General features: G+C 41.5%; 1 protein-coding gene across 2 annotated transcripts in view; it reads left to right on the top strand.

Annotated features, from left to right (window-relative positions):
- Window positions 1-11,150, top strand: part of RNF130 (ring finger protein 130) — a 48,448-nt gene extending 37,298 nt beyond the window's left edge. The window contains exons 7-9 of one of the 2 annotated variants that reach the window (XM_086621760.1): window positions 172-376; window positions 2,366-2,459; window positions 5,396-5,459. In XM_086621760.1, the coding sequence (XP_086477886.1) occupies window positions 172-376; window positions 2,366-2,459; window positions 5,396-5,411 (315 nt within the window). In that variant the 3' untranslated portion in view covers window positions 5,412-5,459. Of the gene's footprint in view, window positions 1-171; window positions 377-2,365; window positions 2,460-5,395; window positions 5,460-11,000 lie in introns of those variants that run through there. The other variant, XM_086621761.1, reaches the window with a different exon arrangement.
- Window positions 11,151-14,132: the final 2,982 nt, after the last annotated feature.

The following is a 14,132-nucleotide window of genomic DNA, read 5'->3' as shown; positions in this document are numbered from 1 at the left end:
AAAAGCAACTTTGAATAAAACTTGCTAATTCGTGTGTTTCTCTCCTGTGTGATCCAAGGACAGCCATAGCAGTTGAATAGTAGTGTGTGTGTGTGTGGTTTTACTCAATTTATAGGCTTGCTACATGTAGGATATTCGCTGTTGTAATGTGGAATTGCTTGTTTTTTCTAGCCAAACATGCCATGTACGGATAACGTCGCCTTTGACATGGAAAGGCTCACCAGAGGCCAGCCAGCTAGCAGGCGCTCCGCGCTCGGCGATTTTGCCAACGACAGCTCTCTCAGCCTGGAGCCCCTGCGCACCTCTGGGATGTCACAGCTTCCACAGGACGGGGAGCTAACGCCAAGGTCAGGAGAGATCAACATTGCTGTGACAAGTAAGTTTTCTTTGGCTTCCAGTACCGTTCTATGGTTTTCCTGGTACGTGACACTTGCTTTGCTGCAGCTCTGTGCTGCAGGGCCATGGTGAAAGATTTCCATGCGCGGACAAAGGTGACCTCGGTGTCTCCGTAAGAGGCGCACGCTCCGTATTGAAACCGATAACTCTAGGTATGACAGTGCCAACGCTTCCATTATTAATGGTAAATCCATTTAGATCTGCATGCAGAGAACACTGGATGAACTAAAATGGCAACAAAATAACCTTCCTGAATTTGGTAACCAGTATGAGAAGCAGGATTGCCAAAACCATTATTTACTCTTTTAGAATACTTTACATGCAATAATTTATACAAATATAAATATTTTAGTTGATTACTATTTTTGCAGACATTTTTCCCCTTAGAACATTACAGCTGGAATTCTGACATCTCTTAGCAGATGGATTTTCTTACAAAATTTGTGAATTAAAAAAAAGTATTTGGTGTACCAACATTTGAGTGTTGTCCAAGTGTTTTATCACATCAAAAAACTGTTCCTGCACTGCTTGCAAGCTCTTATCCATAAGAACAGCATGAGAAGTTTCCACTCACTGGATTTTACCTAAGATTTTTAATGTATAATAGCACTATAATTGATACGAGATGTGTGTAATTGCATCATTTTTCTATATGCTGTACAGTCTCAATTTGTTGTACAAATGGTTGTTTTTCTGAGTGAATTGCAAAAATAGAATCCATGCTTTCTCCTTGTGTTTTGCTTATATACATCTATGATCTAGGTGTTGAACTATATACACTGTTTGCCACTGCTGTGTGTATAAGAGGCAGTGGAACTGATATAGTCCATTATAGATGCTGTACAAAGTAAATGTCTCATTGAAAAAATCTCATCTTATGAAATACATAATCCACATCCAGAAATATCCCGATCTAAGAAGGAAAAATCCACATAGAAAATGTAGATCCTTTACAAAACCAGTAAATCACTTTGTCATGCAGTTGAGCAGAGAGCAAATCTGTTCGTGTGCTGCTTTCCTTGTCATGGGTGGGAAAACCCTGTAGCTTCAGTTAAACTTTGCACGACTTGGTTTTACAGAAGGTGTTTTTGCTGTCTGTTCCCAGCTGCAGTACTGGTCTTGCACAGATGAGATGCCAGGGTAAAGCAAGCAATAATCAGCAACAGTTTGTTCCGACAATGTTTATAAAACACAGCTTTAGAAAAGGCTGTTTAAGTGTTTGGATTTTATGGATGACACATGCATTCTTTGATGCATGAGAGTTAAACCAAAAGCTGTATTCAACAGGAGTGTCTGTATTCCGATCTATCGCTGTGCCAAATTGATCCTGAATAGTGAACATACTTCAGTAGCCTTCTTTATACTGCTTTTTATTTTTTTGTGTGTCTGTATGTATACACTAATGCTGAAATTATTTTTCCATGTTGTATTCCTGTCTATTAAATGGAACACGCTAGTTATGTTTTACTGTTGAATAAGCTACCCTATTTTTTGGTTGTTTTTTTTTTTAAAGTAACACTAGCATTTATTAAGGGGGAGGGGGCAAAGACACAGATGAAGTGTGAAAGTATATTGGGAATGCTTCTGTGAAGAGCTGCATCTCAGCAAATCTAAACCAACCCTGACAACCTTTTCTAACTTGGGGGCAGACAGAGTTTTCATTACGTTTTCCCTTGTTCCTGCATTTCACTTTGCATTGTTAAGTAATCTTTCTTTATCACTAACCCTTGGGCTCAGCCAGGAAATATTGTTGTGCCATGCTTTTTTTCCACACCTCTCTCCACTTCTTCTTTGCTAGCCTTCTCCAGTCAGTAACTCTGTGGCTAACCTCCTTCTGCTTCACCTCCTGGTGCCAGTCATGGCTTAGAAGCCTCTTGCCTTCTGCCAGTGGTGTTTGAGGGAAATATTGGCATCGCTTTGACATAAGCCTTCACCCACGAGTGATTTCCTCCCTTTCCTTTGTCAACAGAAGAATGGTTTATTATTGCCAGTTTTGGCCTCCTCAGTGCCCTTACACTCTGCTACATGATCATCAAAGCCACAGCTAGCTTGAATGCTAATGAGTAAGTAAACGTTCAGATGTTTCTATATGTTTCTGGTGGGAGTGTGTCATGGACACCAAGGGAACAGAGAAGGGGGAAAATAGTTTTCAGTGTCAAATGCCTTCTCTGCTTTTCTCAAGTGTAAGTGTCTCTGATAACAGTAGGTTCCAGGGTAACATCTAAAGTCTCTCTTAATTTATATTTAGCTGGATTGTCTTAAAAAATCACCTTGCCAAGTGGAGACATAGAGGGGAAGAGAATATTTATATTCAGTTTTTGATCAATGATCTAGGTAAACATTAGATTTCTGCTATTAAATCCCCATCTTCAAAATTCACCTGACAGAGCCAGAAATTACTACCATCAGTTACCTTTTGACAATTTTCATCTCAATTTTAGTCAAACTTCACATTAAAGAAAATATCAGTATTCCTAGTTGGCATACTTTCAGCTAAGAAAAAAGATATTTAAATATATTTAAATAGAAAACTACGTTTTTGCTCTTAAGAAAGGGAGAGATGAAAGCAATGAATACGCTACTGTTTCTTCTCTCAAGTGAAGAGAGCAGACCAGTCTTCTGACCTGTAATTTTTGTATGCTTAAGAACTGCAGTCAGAGGAGGCCTTAGATATCCACACTTTCTTAATTTTTATAGACACCCCCAGTGCCTCCCTCAGACAGGCTGGACAAGAAATTCCTCTGGATCATGACTTTCAGTCTTTTTTTTATCGTCTGTGTGTGGGCAAGTATAAATTGGTTCTGCAGATGCGTTAACTAGGTACATCAAGCTATTTTTATTTTAGGTGTACAGAACATCTAAGCTCATGATACATGTTTAAACATAACTTATTTATTTGGGAGGGAAAGCAACAGTGTCTGTCTTGGTCTCTGAACATCTTGATACAACTGAGTTTCCATTAAATGTGTTGATCTCTTACCAAAAGTGGGGTGAGATTCAAAGGCAGTCTCCTGTGCAGCCTGGAAATGTAGCTTTATAAATACAACTTCCTTTTTTTTTTATTGTTTTGTTTTGGGATAAGAGAAGGAAGTGGGTTTTTGGCTTGTATTGCTCTCTGGAAAAGTATAAGGCATCCTCAATAATATGGAAACATATCTAATAATCTCCAATGTAAAATTTTATACAGTCTCAAACTAATCTTCAGGAGAGGCTATAATAAGTTCTTAGAGGTTTTGGTCATCAGAACCTTTGATTACCACTAATTTGCAAATCTTCCTTTCCTCCTCTTTTTAGATGTTAATTCCGAAAGGATTTAAGGAAGAAAAGTTTTAGAACTTCAAATAGCCCTGTCAAGTCTCCTGATTATTGCTTTTTCTTTTTCCATCTGTCAAAATCTTGAAATTGCAACTATTAATCAGCAACTTAGCAACTCAGCTGTAGCTGGGCATAGTTAGTCTGCACTGAAAAGCAGCTTGGGAAGGCATGGAGCAAGATGAGTTGTGAAACGGGAGTGTCTGCATTTCTGGGCATTTCCACATCGTTAGAAAGAAGACAAAGGAACTGTAGCCCGTGTAGTATCATCCAGATGTGGGCACTGATAGCAGTTTCGTTTCTGCTTTTCCTTGCAACTGTTCTTTCTGTTGTCTTTTGCTCAGCTGGGTCTGAGTCTATTTTTACTGAAAGGACAGACTTCTTCACGTTGGCAGAAAGTTTGGGCCTCCAGAGAAGTGTTTTCATAGTGATGTTTCCTTAGTACAAACAAAGGGCATGCAGATGCAAGGAGAGCTCCTTTCCCCAGTGATAGGAATGAACATGTGAGCATATATAAGCATATATTTTGAGGCAGACTTAAGAAAACTAGCAACCGTGGAAACCGGAGCTGTTAAAAATCACTTCCTTGGGAAACTGAGGTACCCTAGCTGTAGCCTTTAACCTCAACAGCTTTTCAACTGAATCCTTGTGAGATCTAAGCAGCCTCCACAAGTGTGCTACGTTCGACTGCTAATTTTAGACAGTTTAGAATGTGTATGTATGACACTAATTCTTAGATTCATTGTTTCATTGACACTTTATGTTCCCCAGTGCCAGACAAAGCATTGCCTGTGATGAATATCATGCCAAATACATGGCAGCTGCCTCTCACTGTGATTTCCATTAAATGTCATAACAGCCCACCTGCTTTTTATGCTGTTCTCCATATAAAAAGCAGTGCTGGCTTATCCAGCATTTGTTATGGTAGTGTTGCAAGAGGAAGCTGAGGGCTTCTTCTCATCAGAAAACAGCAGTAGGAAGAATGAGGCCACATAATACGCTGATGCAAGTAAAACGTGCCAAATATTCTGCATTAAAACTCACCTAAACACGTGTCCTGATCCTTTTTTTTTCCTGTGTCCTTCCTGCAGCTTAAATGTGCATATTTAGAGCAGTAGTTCTGGAGTGTTGTGTGTGTATTTATATATAACCGTGTATATATATGTTTGTGTATATGTATATATACACACACAAATGCATTGTTAAGTAGTTCCTAATAAAAGTAAAAGCTGTCCAAGTGATAAGAAAATAAGAAACCAACTGCTTTCTCATCTCATTATGTCCATGCACTGTTACTATTAAATGATTCAGGGAGTGATTTGAAGGAAGAAGCACATTTTGCTTTGTTTCTTAGGGAACACTCAGAAACTACTATATAACTAACTGTGTTTTAAAGTCTAGAAAGCCCAGATGTTGGATAGCACCACTTAGAGAAAGTTTTCAGTAGCAGATGGAGTTTCCTCAAAAGTTTAGAAGTGTTTAAACCTCTGGCTGTCCTGTCTGTTTTACTGGTCCAGTAAGAATGATATAAGGAGTACAGACCTATTTTAATGCTCTGGCCTTGTGTAACTAGTAATTTCTCACTAACTCACTTTTACAGGATTATTTATTTATTTTCTTTTTTTTAAAGTATTGTCAGTGTTAACTCTAATATAAATATTTTGTTCTTTTTTTTTCTGCCCCACAGAGCAGAATGGTATTGAAGAAATGCTTTCTGACCGATTGCCTTGGAGAGAGACACCTATTTTTATGCGTCATTTATCGATCATGCAGCACAAGCAATTATTTAGTACATTCTATTTTTTCATAAAATTTGCTGATGCCAAAGCTTTGTATTAAGAAAAAAGTGAAGAAATAAAAAAAACTTTAATTATGAAATCTTACTCTCTGAGAATTTTATTTTTCTTGGACTTTCTGTGTTAGTACTTAAGTCTGACAGCCTTTTGTAGATTTCTTAAGGTACTTTATTTCCTTTGAATGATTTTTGTCTTTGCAGATCTATTTTCTGCTCCTTTCATTTTGGTGGACACAAGCTAACAAGTGGAAATTCCATGTAGTGCCGTTCTTGTGATGCTACCCAGCACTGGAATGACTAAAAAGAGTATTACTGATCGCTCCATACCAACTCATTAAGGAAAAAAGCTGGGCCAAGCATTCTGGTATATGGCTTACCTTGACTCCAGCTGAGAATTAACTTGAAATAAGGACATTTTCTGTATTTCTGCTCCTCTAACACTCCTGTGTCACACTAGGAGGATTGCAGTATGGTTTTTGTCTTCAGGTCAGGCATTGCTGAAGGTGTGCAACGCTATTTTCTTGACATACAACACAAACCCTTTCTGGCTGTTGCTTTCACCCCACCCTTCTTTCTGATAAAAGTGAAGTTACTCTAAACCACTTCTTCCTTCCTACCAAGTGAGAAGGTAACATTTTCCACCACTGTTATCTGTGAAACCTTTCATATTAGTGACAGGTTAGTTTTTCTTCAACTTCAGATCATGAAAGATTGGTAACGGTCTGTACTGTAGTGTAGAAACTCTGTGCGAACATGTCTCTTCTTGCCATGGCTGTTTTACTGGTGAGGAGGCAGAGGGAAAACATCTCTCGTTGCTGTCCTCACTCAGGCTGCTCCACGCAAGTTGACTTACGCAAGCAGTGTATGAGTGATTTCACAACAGTCAGTTAAAACACGCGGATCTGATCTGAAGCCAAATGCTAATGCTTGAGTTAATGAGATGGGTAGATGAAGGTAACAAATCAGTACGGAAAATATAATCGATAGAAGTTAAAACCTATTCTGAGTTCGGTTGTTTTCGTTGTACATATCAAGATGTAGACGTTTGAAACTGAATGCTTTCTGATTTAATTAAATGAACAGAGAACCAATTTTACTTGTAAGATTTATATTTTTTTATGTACTGGGAAATAGAGAATTTAATTTCATTTTATTTTTATGTATAGGCACTTTTAGAATTTAGGAATACAGCCAAAGTCTACATTAAAATAGTTTCTTAATTCTTATCTGTCCAGGAGGCTTCAGCTGAGCAAGGCAGCTTTTATAATTAGAGATGAAGTAATCGCTAGCTTCAGTACATTTAATAGAATTATTTTTCAGTGTGTCCTTGTGAAATTTTGACAAAAACATGAAAACAATCAGTAGAGCAGTAAGTGTGTTTTGAAAGACTGGAAAACCCCATTGGACTTAGTCACGAAGAGGCAAAAAACCTCAAACATACTGTGTCTGAGGACTGTCTCCCTGCAAAATACAGCGTTTGTCAGCTGAGCGTTGTTGCCAAAAATGGGAGAATGTGGTTGGAGCGTGTGGAGGGTGCAGGCTATGAAACACAAGGGTGATGGGTTTTTTCACCCATCTCTCGACAGTGGTAGTGAAATTGAGAAGTTTGTGCTTGTCTTCTTAAACAAAAATCCTTGAATGCCTTATAATGCCATTGGGAGGGATGCACAGGGACAGCCTGAACAGCATCGTGGCCCACATGCAAAGGACACCACAAACAGTTCCAGTTCATGGTGGTTCTACAGAACAGCAGCAGAAGGAGAAGTTGAGTGATATTGGGAACAAAATGGTTGACAGGGCTTCTAGTGCATTTTGCTCAGTGGGGGATTTAAATAACCCAGGGCCATCTTTTTTAATCTTTTTTTTTTTTGAGCCTCTAACAATTGTCTCAACAAAGTGTTAATAAAAATACAGACAGCATCTGCTAGATTAATTACAGGTCAGGCTAGCGATGTAAGTTTATCCTGTTAATGAAATGAGTATATTTGAAGATAGACTCTGCATCATCACAGAAACTCAATTTTTTTTTTTACTCTGGCTAGACACAAGAAGAAAATTCCCAAAGTTTTTGTTGCCTGCCATGCTTTTAGATATCCACACGTAGAAGATGAGTAATGTTACTCTCATATGCATAATCATACTAGTGAGAGGAAGGAAGAGCTGGTCCCTCTTTCCAGATGTTGCAAAGATGGCAAAACGGGACTGACAGAGAGTTCCAAGAGGGAGTAGCAGTGCCCTGCTAAACAGCTGACTTCTAGGAAAGGATACTTTCTTAAATAGTCCTGCTCTGTTTTTCCTTAACCAAGAGGGTGAAACAGATTGTCTGGGATAGGGAGTGCTCTGATAGGATTTCCACATTAAGAAGTCATAGTGCTGGAGCTGTGGAGGGACGGCAGCTTGTGGCACAGGATGGCCCTGAGTAATGACTGAGGGCATTAAAATACTTTGATGGAAAGGGAACACCAGGTGGTACTTAATCCTGATGCACCTGCAATGCTACAGTGATGCTGTGTCTCTCGAATTTTTGGCCTTGGTGTTGTGCTCGCTTCTGTAGCATCCTATGGTAGGTATAAAGATCAGTTCCAGGGTAGTATGTTTATTTTCAGACTCAATACAAGTTATCTTGTATTGTAAGTATACAATGAAGAACAGTGGTAAAGAGCATTGAAGGATTAATGTTTTCATATTTTAAAACGGAATGCAGACTTCCTGTTTGTTTTCCGTACCTAAGGGATAAATCCTGATTGTTCTTGTTAAGTGCAAAATAGGAAGAACAGATCCATAAGCTGAATTTGGACCTGTGGATGTTTCAACTTGTCCTTAAAATACATTTATTCTGTAAATTTATCAGCTGGACTGATGCCACATTTTTAAACAAACACTAGTGATTTTCTGCATTAAGCTGTGGGTACCTGGGTCGCTGTGCCCTGCCGACTCTGTTTCTCTAGCCGTAAGCTGTGGGCAATGATACTGCCTGGTTATTAGAGCACCTGAAGATGGAGTGTTGAAAAGCACTGAGCAGCAGCTGGATTTTCAGCACTGGACAGGCTGCACTGAATGGCAGGGGAGAGAGACATTGAGGAAAAGAATGCATGATGTGTCCCAAAAGTGGTACAAAAGCCAAGAGATTTCTATCTGTATGGAAACATGCGGCCTCTCTGGAAGTGGGTGGCTTAAATTTCTTTTGCCAAGAAGCAAGAAAACATCACAGTAAGAATTTTAGAGGTGTTGAATATACAGTGCCTTTTCCCAGATTAATTTAAAATATTTGTCAGATGACCTGTCTGCCTGTTGATTAAATCTCTCCCTTGAATCTAGTAGAGTGGAATTCTGGGCGCACATAGAGGAAATGACGCCCTGGGCTGTCTGCTTCCTAATCCCTTGTTTGATTTTTGTGTGATAAAAACAACAGCAACACCAAGCTTTTAGAATCCCCTTTGTTTCGTTTTGGCTCTGGCAGTTCAGTATGTAACATTTCAGCAGGTGGAGGAAAGGGAGATGAAGCATCCATTATCCATGACTTATTTCAACTGCAAGCTGAGGCTCAGTCATCAAAAATTAAATGATCCTGACCTATAACACATTTCAAGAAGAATCTTGAAATCAGTTTTGTCTGGTGTAACTTCAAAGTAGGTTCAGTTTTTTTGTTTGAAGACAGACTATGATCAGCTGGAAGGCATCGTTCCAAGTTTATGTTCCCTCAAAAACTCAAGTTTTTTTATTTTAAACATTGCCCAGTTTTAGAAACCTGTAAATTTGGGAGAGGGTTCAGATCTAGAAGGTGGGTGTTCATCATCCCCTACTGACTACTTCTGCAAAGTGTATTCCAGCACAGTACACTTCTTCCAAATACCTGGATATGTGCTCCTGGCAGAATGAGCAATTCACTCCTATGCAACATAGCTACACATTTCACTCAGTTAACTACATGATCAAAAATAAATTAATTTGCTTATGAGAACTTCCTCTTCTCGGTGCGAGTGGTGGAGCGAGCGTCTGTACTGGCTTTTGGTGATAAAAGAGAGGTTTGGAGGAGGTTTAAGAAACTGTCAGCAGATATGCTGCCCAGCTTCCGTTTGCTGCTGTTCTTCACGAGGATTTGACCCGGGCACACAATTGCTGTGCAGCTCAGGCCGGAGTTTGCTGCAAATCAGGATGGCAGCTTGCTGTCACAGCTTGCAAAATGAGTTTTCATGGAGCCTGTCTACACTGTCCCTGGCTCTTCCAGCCAGTGCTGTTACGAGGCCACTGCTTTGATTCATCTTCGCTTTTGCTTTTTCAACAATTCTGTGTATTTGGTTATAACTCGCTATAACTCTAGCTTTTTCGTTCTAATGCTAATAAGGACTTTTTTCATTTTCTTTTCTGAGTCTCTGGGTTTTGGGTGAGTGGGGAAGGAGAAAAGATGTTTTGGACAGTAGCAGCTAAGCTCATTATTTCAGAAAGGCCTAGGTTGGACTCAAAATTTGGCAAAGGAGGATTTAAGCACCTAAATTCTGCCAGGACTAAAACTGTAATCCCCTAAGTGTGTTGCTCCACTGATGTCTGAAACAGGAGGCACCTTGGTTTGCTGGATGCCTTCTTGATGAACTTGGAAGCTATTCAGTTGCCTCCAATTTGGCTCATGTGGCTGCCTGGCATATTGTAAATCTAAGCAGCCATGCTCCCTGCTAATCCCTCCTGGGATCAAGAAACAGAGTAATGAAACGTTTTGGCCAAGGGCCTGATCTGATAGATGCTTTCAGAGAGAACCGTTTGTACAGCAGTAGGGCTGGGCTCCTTGCAAAACACATCTGAGGGTTTGGAGATCCATGGGAGCGCCAGGCCGCCCAGGAAAAAAATGAACTTCCATTCCCAACTCTATTAACAGCCACTTGGTGTTTGTCTCAGGAGTCAGTGACGTTGGAGAAGAGGGTTAGGTCTCATTTGACTCTGTGTAAGGAAATACACAGATGCCTGTTACTGGAGGGTGACTCTGGGTGGATGGAGGTTGCTGAGCTCAGAAGGACGTCAGGCTTTCAGCAGCATTGGTCCAACGATCCTTGGTGACCTCCTCGCTCAGCCTGCTCGTTCCATTTGACCCTGTGCGGGAGCGCTTTGTGCTGGTGCACAGCACGGGGAACTGGGTGCCTACCGAAGGTTTATGGGTTTGTCAGGGAAGCACGTGCCAGCTTTGCAAGGCTGTAAATCAACAGCAAGCACCGAGTGCGAAACTCCGGCCTGCCCTAGCCTTGCTCAGACTTGACCTGTTTTATCTGAAAAAAACATTTGAGGTGGGATTGTTCATGCATATGGAAAGCAGTTGCTTTGAGCTGGCAGGGGAGCACACGAACAGACGTGAACCATTTCATATGGCTGCTACTGGCTTGCATTAAAGGGTGGCTGTTTTTTCCGTGCATATTGTGTTTGTGGTTGGCACCCGTGTACGAGGATGCTCTGCTCAGTTCTTAGGTTGTTTGCGTGTGTTCCTAACGAGGTTTTGTTCTACCTCTTGTAGGCAGTCACTTCTTCCATCGTAACTCTCTGTCCCCTCGAAGCCTGGTCTACGAGAGCGAGTTCTCAACCATCGAGCCTGCCTTGGACATGTATGACGAGAACAAAACCTGAGAGGAATCCATGCTCCTTCCTGGCCCTTTTTCCGTTTTTTTCATTTCTCATTCCTATTGTTGTGTACTCTTTCCATGGATCTCCTTTGTCTGAAGAAGAGCTGCTTTTTCCAGAACACGAACCCGCCTTCTCGATTGCAAAGAGGAAGACCAGCTGTGGTGGTTTCTGAGGGTGGCATCTTTGAGCTGACAAAGAGTTGTGCGCAAGCAAGATTGTCTGATGGAAATTGCTGAGTAACAGCATGGGGAGCTGTGTCGGTCCAGCCGCGGCGATGCAGAAGAGGTTTTACGGTGGTCCGAAGAGTTGATGTTGTACTGCAAACACGTCTCTTACATAGACGTCTGCTGTTCCCATTTTTTTAATTGTCCAGATGGTTGGGCCATGTCAGAAAGGGAACTGGTTGCAGAGGAGATGGCCAGTGACTGGTAAAAGCACTCATATATCTCGGTCAGTCCATAACCTTACTGTGAAATAGCCCCTTCTGAGAGGGACCTTTATAAGTGCATTGAGTTTCCTACAACCCACGTAACCCAGACGACAGCCAGCCAGTCTGATGTTAAAGCTGCAGAGAGGACCTGCATTTCCAGAAAGATTTCAAGGAACTTGATGCTTGTTTTTTTTCTCCAATTCAATTGAAGTGGGAGAAAAATGGCCTACACAGAATATACTTTTGGTCCTTCCGTGTGCTCCACTCAAGTGAGTCTCTTTCTGTAGAGAGGATATTCACAGAACCAGCACTTGATCTACCTGAAAAACAGTAGACTTTTTGAAATATGCAGGAATCTAATTAGCTTTCTTTCTCACTTTTATTTTTTGGGGTGGGGTTAAAAAATTCACCAAATTTTTCACTGAGGTTTTTTAAAAGCCAGCATGTTGGCATTACACAGAGAAGAAAAGAGGTAAGCTTCTTATCTCGTTCTCCTGTTGAGATCTGCAACAGTTAAATAACAAACGCGTTCTCTGAGCCGTACCCTTCCCCACTGACATCAATAACAGGAATGCAGAAAGCAGAAGAAAGGAAGGCAGCAACCGCTTTGACACTCAGCAGGAAAAATCAATTTTTACTGGCATGTGACAAAAGTGGTGGGGAAGTGAGTATTGTTTACAAGGAGTAATGCAGAAATGGAGAGCAAGAGAGGATCCTCTGGAGTTAAGTGATCCACAGCATTCCTCAAACGAGCAGACGTGGAGGAGTGAGCGCTTCTGCTCCACCTTTTCCTACCGGACAAAGCATAGCTGTTTAGTGAATGTTCGGATTTTTCTCCATTGCAGTCTAAGTTACTGTAGGTGTAGAAACGCATTTGTGTCCTTGTAATGTGAAACAACGCTTCATCCTCTGTATAGATTGATTGAGAAATCAGTTAGGCCAAAAAGAAAGGTAAGACATACCTGGCCATGCTGTCATTTCATCAGCTTTTGCTGCAAACGGGGGAATTTCCCCTCCTTCATGTTTTTTAATTGAATAGCAGTCTGCTAGACATACATCCTTACCTGAAGCGTAGTTCAGCTGTGTCTTTAACACGGATGTTGAAGAGAAAAAGGAAAACCCAGCTCTGTAAAATGAGGAAATGATCCTCTGTACTGAGCGTGCTTTGACTTTTGTTGCTGTGCATCAGCTTTATTTAATCTGATAATTCAAGAGTGGGTGGTGTGGAGCGTAGGGAGGTTTTTCTCGTGATACCCACATTTATATTTACCAAATGCACTTCTATCGCCATTCAGCTCGCGCTAGGAATACACTTAAACCCCAAACTTTTTAAGAGCACAATTTTAACACCGTCTTCCACAAAGCAGAAGTGAAGGTCACAGAAAATGCCAGCCGGTGGCCTGAGCAGCAGCAGGTCGTGATTGGCATCCTTCCTCTCCTTGGGAATGTGCAAAGCGGGCAGCTCCCGCCAGTGCCGGCGAGCCCGGGCAGAGCTCCCAAAGCCAGCCTGGTGAGCGGTGCCCAGGCCTGCGCAGGGCTCACCGGTGGCAGAAGGGCTGGTTGAGCAACCCCTGTTTTCGTAATTGCGTCTGCGAGGTGGCAGCAGGCAGACACGTGAGAGCGGGCGACTTCCGAAAACAAACGCCTGAAAGAAAAATCACTTTCCACTTTCCAGGATGTTGTAGGACTTGTTTTTATCCGTGGTGGGCAGTCAGGTTACAGGAAACCGACAAACCACCTGGGTGTTCGTGGTTAAATACAAAATGTCCGGGTGTCTCCAACAAGGACGTGACAGCCCACCCTGTGCCGCAAGCACTGGCCACCAGCACCAGGGCGAAAGTGTGAGTTCGGTGCAGGGTCCTGCCAGTGGGGTTTTGAGTGGGACAGCCCCTTGTAGTGCTACACAGGGCGAAGGTGTTCCAAGCAAATCCTTCTTGTAGAGGCCACATCAGCCCGACGCAGGGATTTTCCCCAAGGCCACCAGGAGCATCACCGGGGCACGGTTTTGGGGCGAAAAACAGAGCTGATGGTTCCAGCTGAGACCGTTTGCACCAGCCGCGTAACAGAGTATACAGAAAAGCTAGAAAAGACATGGAAATTAAAACAAATGTTAGAAAGTACAAAGCCCCAAAAGACAAAATAATAAATAATGTCATTTATATTTCATTAAATCTCCTTATTTCTAACCTAACATCTTGGTTTTAAGTAAGGGGAGGGAAGGTTTCCCTCTGATTGTGGAGATCAGGGTCTGGCATAGTGATACGAAACCAGATTTGTGTTGTAGCATATTGGATAAGGGGAGCTGACGATTATAATTGACATCCTGGATTTGGAAAATCTTGCAACACTGGAAAAATTAAAAGCTAGTTCAAACAACTGATGGCTGCATGCGTGCTGGGACATGCCGTAGCAGGCGTTCTTCTACTTAGTCATATTTAGGATGGGGAGGAGGCAGCACAGCAACATGGGTGATTTTTCTGGGCTGTGCTGGTAAGTTTGAGGTTTTCCTTTTAATATTAATCAGTATATTAAAAAAGCTTGATGAGCATCGTTGTTCTTGTTCTGCTGCAGTGGTGCTGTGTATGGTTGAGTCAT

Source organism: Tauraco erythrolophus, chromosome 16 (genome assembly GCF_009769465.1).
Source record: "Tauraco erythrolophus isolate bTauEry1 chromosome 16, bTauEry1.pri, whole genome shotgun sequence".
In the NCBI taxonomy this organism is placed as follows: Eukaryota; Metazoa; Chordata; class Aves; order Musophagiformes; family Musophagidae; genus Tauraco; species Tauraco erythrolophus.
Note: the sequence above shows the minus strand (reverse complement) of the source record. Positions and strands in the feature narration are given on the sequence as shown.